At 73.1% G+C, this 6,204-nt stretch overlaps 2 protein-coding genes across 2 annotated transcripts in view; one reads left to right on the top strand and one right to left on the bottom strand.

Annotated features, from left to right (window-relative positions):
• Positions 1–2,105, top strand: part of AURANDRAFT_62753 (expressed protein) — a gene marked incomplete at both ends in the record, with an annotated part of 6,479 nt that extends 4,374 nt beyond the window's left edge. The window contains one exon of the mRNA XM_009036901.1: positions 1,214–2,105. Coding sequence (XP_009035149.1) covers positions 1,214–2,105 — 892 coding nt within the window. The remainder of the gene's footprint in view (positions 1–1,213) is intronic.
• Positions 2,106–2,599: 494 nt separating this feature from the next.
• Positions 2,600–4,846, bottom strand: AURANDRAFT_62752 (hypothetical protein; the record flags this gene model as incomplete). The annotated part of the gene is made up of 1 exon (XM_009036737.1): positions 2,600–4,846. One exon carries the CDS (start codon positions 4,844–4,846, stop codon positions 2,600–2,602), a length of 2,247 nt encoding a protein of 748 aa, XP_009034985.1.
• Positions 4,847–6,204: the final 1,358 nt, after the last annotated feature.

Raw genomic sequence — 6,204 nt, 5'->3', positions numbered from 1 at the left:
GGTCCTCATCGCTGGCTCTGACGGCCGCCGTCCTCGGCGCGTCCTGCGTTCGCGCAGAAGACGAAGAGAACCAGCCGCCGGGTAGCGCGGAGAAGAAGAAGAAGAAGCGGGCGCGGATCATGAGCGCACTGGGCTCTGACATCACCGTCGTCGATGCTGAGGACCTACTCGCGCAGCTCGCCGCCGCTCCGTCTTCTACCACCACCACTCCTGCGGTCGAGCAGCCTTCTACCACCACCACTCCTGCGGTCGACAGTCCACTGCTGCAGGTGATGGGCAACACTCTCGCCCATGAGGGCGTCCTGCCCTACATGCTTGACATCCTGCCAAACTACGCGCTTGCACACTTAGCGCCGCTCGGCTGGGTCTCTGCCGCACCTACGAACCTGTACGTTACTTTCAACGGCGGGCAGGCGCTGGCAGCGTACTTCGGGTCGTGGGCGGCGCCCGGGGCTCCAAACTCGGTCGGTGGTGACAATGTCGTCTTCGCGGTGAGCGGCGTGGGCGAATTCGCAGGCCAATTCCCGCAGGAATTTCCTACTTCGACTTCGACGCATACCTACGAAGGCGATCTTATTCCGCAACCTGTGACGGTCAACGAGTTTGCGGCGGCATTCTTGCCTCTGTCGCTCATCACCGTGCCTCCTCAACCTCCCTCCGCGCTGGTCATTGCCCTCGGCGACCGCCCTCACACCTTCTTCGAGAGTGGAACGTTCGTGCAAGTTACGCAGCACGCTGCTATATTATTGAACGGCAACGGTGCCAACGTTATTTTCGCGACCCTCGACACCCATCCTCACTCTCTTGCTTACTTCGATCAAGATGGCCATGCGTCGATGAGCGACGTCCACTTGAACCCGGGCGCGTACCACAACGGATCTTCTGCGGGTGCCGCCTTTGCAGCGGCCTTGATGGGGAATGGTGGCCTGCTCCCGACCTCCGTTCCCATCATCATCGTTCCACTCGGCCTCCAAGCGAACCATGCGGCTCCGAACGTCGCAAACCAACTTCACTCCGCGCTTGGGAATGACGTTATCATTGCGCCGAGCATCGGCCATACCACCTCCATGAGCTACGTTGCTGGATCGACAATTGCGACCATGGCTGGTTCCTTCGCTCACTCCATTGCTGTCGGACACGGCGTCCCCGGGCCCATCGCTGCTGCGGCCTCGGCCGCCGCCGAGGCGGGCCTCCATGGCACCACCCCCATCAGCCTTGCTTCCACGTCGGCCGCGGCGTCTGTCGCGGGCGCCGCAGGGGGCACCGCGTCCGTCGCCGCGGGCTACGGCTTCAATGGTCCGAACGGCGCGAACGCGTCTGCTGCGGGCCACGCGTCCATCGCCGCGGGCTACGGGTTCGGCGGCGCGAACGGCGCGAACGCGTCTGCTGCGGGCCACGCGACCGTCGCCGCGGGCTACGGGTTCGGCGGCGCGAACCAGATGAGCGCGTCTGTCGCGGGCGCCATAGGGGGCCCCGCGTCCATCGCCGCGGGCTACGGCTTCAACGGCCCGAACGGCGCGAACGCGTCTGCTGCGGCGTCTTTGGGGGGCCACGCGTCCGTCGCCGCGGGCTACGGGTTCGGCGGCGCGAACCAGATGAACGCGTCTGTCGCGGGCGCCGCAGGGGGTGCCGCGGCCGTCGCCGCGGGCTACGGGTTCGGCGGCGCGAACCAGATGAACGCGTCTGCCGCGGGCCGCGCGTCCGTCGCCGCGGGCTACGGGTTCAACGGCCCGAACGGCGCGGACCCGGCCGCCGCAGCCCGCGCAATGCGCGGCAAACCGCGGAAGTTCGTCAAGTGCGGCCACTGCGGGCACAAGAAGCACCAGAAGACGAGCACCTGCCGTTACCGCCACGTGACATGCAAAAAAGCCAACAAGCTCATCGCCCGTGAGCGCGCCGAGCGCGCGGCCAACCGCAACGACACGGACGACGACGACGACGACGACGATCTAGTCGTCGCCCCCCCGCCCGAGTCCGACGCCGCGGGCCGCTCGGGCGGCCCCCGCCCCCCACCGCCGCCGCCGCCGCCGCCGGGCGCCGCCTCCGCGTCGGGGAAGCTCGGCGGCGCCGGCAACCTCGCCGGATGGCTCATCCGGAGCCACTAGAGCGCACTGCGAACGAGCGCCGCGAACCACCGCGCCCCTCCCCCCCCGCTCGCCACCGCGCCGCGCTAACAGACCACAAGGGTAGCAAGTGTAAAAAAAAACGCAAGTTTTTTTTTTAACCGCTTCGGACGTGCTCATGCCCAAGGTCTAATCTCGGAGCCGCCCCCTAGTCGCCCGCGACCCCCCGGGCCGCGGACGAGGTCGAGGTCGAGGTCGCCGGTCCGCCGCCCGCGACCCCGCGGAAGAGGTCGTCGGCCACAACCTGGCCGTCCGCTCGGCGCCGCCTAGTAGTCGCTTACGACCTCGCGGAGCAGTTCGCTGGCCGTCCGCCGCTTCTCCGCGACGGCCCGCGCCGTCGGGTCCGGGTTGCCGCCCCCTAGTCGCCCGCGACCCCCCGGGCCGCGGACGAGGTCGAGGTCGAGGTCGCCGGTCCGCCGCCCGCGACCCCGCGGAAGAGGTCGTCGGCCACAACCTGGCCGTCCGCTCGGCGCCGCCTAGTAGTCGCTTACGACCTCGCGGAACAGTTCGCTGGCCGTCCGCCGCTTCTCCGCGACGGCCCGCGCCGTCGGGTCCGGGTTGCGGAAGCCGCCGGGCGCGCGGAAGGGCTGGTGGCGCGCGAGCGCGCGGACGACGGCGCCGAGCGTCTTCGGCGACTCGAGCGTGTAGAGGCTCGCGTCGCTCCAGAGGGCCCCGTCGGGCCCGAGGAGTAGCGCGTTGCGCCGCGCCTCGAGCGCGCGGACGTGGGCCGCGGCGTCGCGCGCGGCGCGCTTCGCCGCGCGCCACGCGGCGCGCGCCGGCGGCGCCTGCAACTTCTTGCGCGCGGCGCTCTTGCGCTTCGCGAGCTTGTCCTTGAGCGCGGACTTGACGTCGCCGGGCTTCGCGGGCGCCGCGGACGCGCGGCGGCGCACGGCCGACGACCGGCGCCGGCCCGGCGCGGCGGCGCCGGGCGCGTGGGCCGCCGGCGCGAGCGAGGCCTCGCGCGCGGCCGCGGCCGCGGCCTGGGCCCGCGCGGCCTCGAGCGGCGCGCCGCCGCGCGCCGCGGCCGCGAAGGCCTCCGGCGGCAGGGCGCGCCGCTGCCGCGGGTCGTCGTGGGCGAGCCGCAGGTGCTTGAGCCACTCGAGCGCGAGGAGCACGAGGCCGAGGACCTCCGGGTCGAGCGCGGGCCCTGACACGCGGACCGCGGCGCCCGCGGGGAGGCCGACGACGAGCGCGGGCCCCGCGGGCGCCTCGGCGTCGACGAGCTTGGCCACGTGGCCGAAGCCCTCGACGTCGAGGGCCGAGCCGACGTCGCGCGCGAGGCCCGCGATCAACGCGCGCTCGCGGCGGTTCGCGGGCGCGTCGGGCGCGGACCCCGCGGGGTTCGCGCGCGCCGCGAGCGCCGCGAGGGGCGTCGCCGGCGGCTCGTCGACGGACGCGCGCCGGCTCACGCCCACGGGCGGCGCCATGGCCGCCGTGCGCTGCGTCGGCGGCGGCGGCGCGACGCGGTCCGCGGCGCCGGGCCGCCGGGGCTTCCTCGGCTTCCGCGCCGCGGGCGCGGACGCCGGCCGCCGCGGCGGCGCGGTAACGACGGCGCGCGCGACGATGGGCACGTCGTCGCCCGGGTCCTCCCGGGACGCGGGCTCGTCGAGCACGTAGGCCGGGTCGCCGCGGAAGCCCCGGTCGCGCGCGGACGCGGGCCGCCAGTCGACCTGCTCGAGGTGGCTCCGCCGCGGCGACAACACTACCGAGTCGTCGTCGGAGTAGACGAGGTCGTCGCGGCTCCCGGCCGACGCGCCCGAGTCCCAGGGCGCCTCCTCTTCCGGCGCGGCCGCGCGCGCGTCGTTGCCCGCCGCGGCCGCGCCGAGCGTCGGGATGGACACCATGAGCTTGCGCACCGTCGTCGGCCGGGGCTCGGGCGCGCCGGGCTCGCGGGGCTCCTCGCGGGCCGGCGCGGGCACGAACTGGCGCACGAGGACCGCCGCGCCGATCTCCGACGGCATGGGCGGCTCGGGCGCGCGCCGCGCCGCGGGCGCGGACTGGGGCCGCCGCGGCTTGTTCGGCTGGAGCGTGGGCATCTCGACGGAGATGACCTTGGCGTCGCCGATGCGGTGCGGCGCGCCGCCCGTCGCCCGCTCGAAGTTCTTCCGCAGCGGCGCGGCGGACTTGGGCCGCTTCCGCGCGACCTTCTCGCGGATGTCCAACGTCGACACCTTGACGGGCTTCTGGGGGAGCGTCGCCTCCTGCCGGGGCCAGGCGCCGGAGACGGCGAGCTCGCGGCTCTGCCGCGAGTCGCCGTCGCCGTCGCGCGCGGTCGGCCGGGCCTTGGGCGGCTCGTCGTCGGGCTCGATGCCCGCGGCGAGGCGATCGAGGGCGTCTAGAGCCTTCTCGAGGGCGGCGTCGATGTCGAGGCTCACGGCCGACGCCGCGCGCGCCTTGCTCTGCTCCCAGCCCGCGGCCGCGCGGCCGTTCGTGACGGTCATGTCGAGCGGCCGCTTCACGTCGGTCTCGCGCTGGAAGGACCCGACGAGCGGCCGCTCGCCGCTGGACTTGGGCGCGCCGGCGGACTTGGGCCGCGGGCCGAGCCGCGGGCTCCGCCGCGGCGACACCTCGGACCGGGCCGCGGCGCTCTTGGGCCGCGCCGGCGTCGGCGCCTCGTCGCGCCGGGGCGTGTGGCCGGCGATGTTGAGGCCGAGGACGCGCACGTCCTGGGCCATGGCGCCGGGATGGCGGTAGGTCTCCCGCGGCGGCGGGCGGTAGAGCATGGCTAGCGGGGCAGCACCGGTGGCACCATCTTCTTGCCCTTTGATCGATCGGTTAGCTAGAGGTGCAACCAACGCGGTAAGATCATCTCATACGCGCGAGTTTGCCTCCCACACAGCGCTGGTCGCGGGCAGCCCCTCTCCCCCTACGACGCAGCTCAAAGCCCGCCGCGCGCCACCCGCTCGCCGCCGCCCGCGTCGCCGACCGCCCTCCGCGAGCATGGCGGGCCTCAAGGCGAAGATGCACGACCTGGAGGACAAGCAGAACAATTTCAGCGAATCCATGCGCGAGATGCAGGGCGCGCCGCCGGCGTCGGTCCGTCGCGGACAAATTGGCCCCATTGCGACGCATTGGACTCAACAGTGACCTTCCACAGGCGACGTGAAGCAGCTCTGGCGCTGCGACGAGGAGTCGAAAGAGCTCGCGCGGTCGCTCGTCCGCGAGGCGGTCGAGAAGATGCAGGCCGAGTTCAAGGAGAGAGACGAGGAGATGGACCACAAATTCAACCTGCAGGTCGCGGAGAACAAGCGGCTGCAGGGCCACATCGGCGAGCTCAAGAAGGAGAACAAGCACTTGTGCCGGACCCGCGTCCCTCGAGGCCCCGCCGCGGCGGCGCCGCCTCGCGCTTTCGGACGAGGCGCCGTCGCTCGTCGGGCGCTCGACGCGGAGCAGACGACGCGCGTCCATGGACGTCGCCTCGAACTCGTGCGTCCCAGGTACTCGCAGGTCGTCGCGCTCCAGTCCCGCGTGAAAATGCTGGAGGAGGAGATCGTCGGCGACTGAGGGTCGCGCGGTCCGTGGAGGGGGGGAGAACGCCCCCGTCTCGACTATCCGCCCGTAACTGGGACTCGTCCTTAGATTCAGAAGTACCTCTGTCGCCGCTGCGCGCCGCCGGGCCGCTTGTGGTTCGGTCTCTGCTGTTTCTTCGCTTTCGTCTTTTTCCGTTGGGGCTCGGGCGCCGGCGGCGGCGCGGGCACGGCGGGCACGGCGGGCACGGCGGGCGTGCGGTCGATGGTCATGCCCTCGTCGCGCGGCGGAGGCTGCGCCGGGCCGTCGTCGTCGGAGTCGTCCTCCGACTCCGAGTAGAAGACGTCGGCGGCCGAGCGCTTCGCGGGCGGGAGCAGCACCGCGGGCGCGCCGGCGTCGTCGTCGCAGTCCATCGCCGCGGGCCTCTCCGCCGGCGCGACGGCCTCGCCGAGGTCGTCGTCGTCGTCGTCGTCGAAGGCCGCGGCGGCCGCGGCGGCGACGCGCGGCGGCGCCGCGGCGGCCGGCGCGGCGGCGCGCGGCAACGACCGGCGCAGGCGCGCCGCGGTTTCTTTCGCGAGCGCGAGCACGCGCGCGAGGCACGCGAGCCACGCGG

The sequence above is a fragment of the Aureococcus anophagefferens genome (assembly GCF_000186865.1).
Source record: "Aureococcus anophagefferens unplaced genomic scaffold AURANscaffold_5, whole genome shotgun sequence".
Taxonomy (NCBI): Eukaryota; class Pelagophyceae; order Pelagomonadales; family Pelagomonadaceae; genus Aureococcus; species Aureococcus anophagefferens.
The sequence above is the reverse complement of the archived record's forward strand: the minus strand, read 5'-3'. Positions and strand labels throughout refer to the sequence as shown.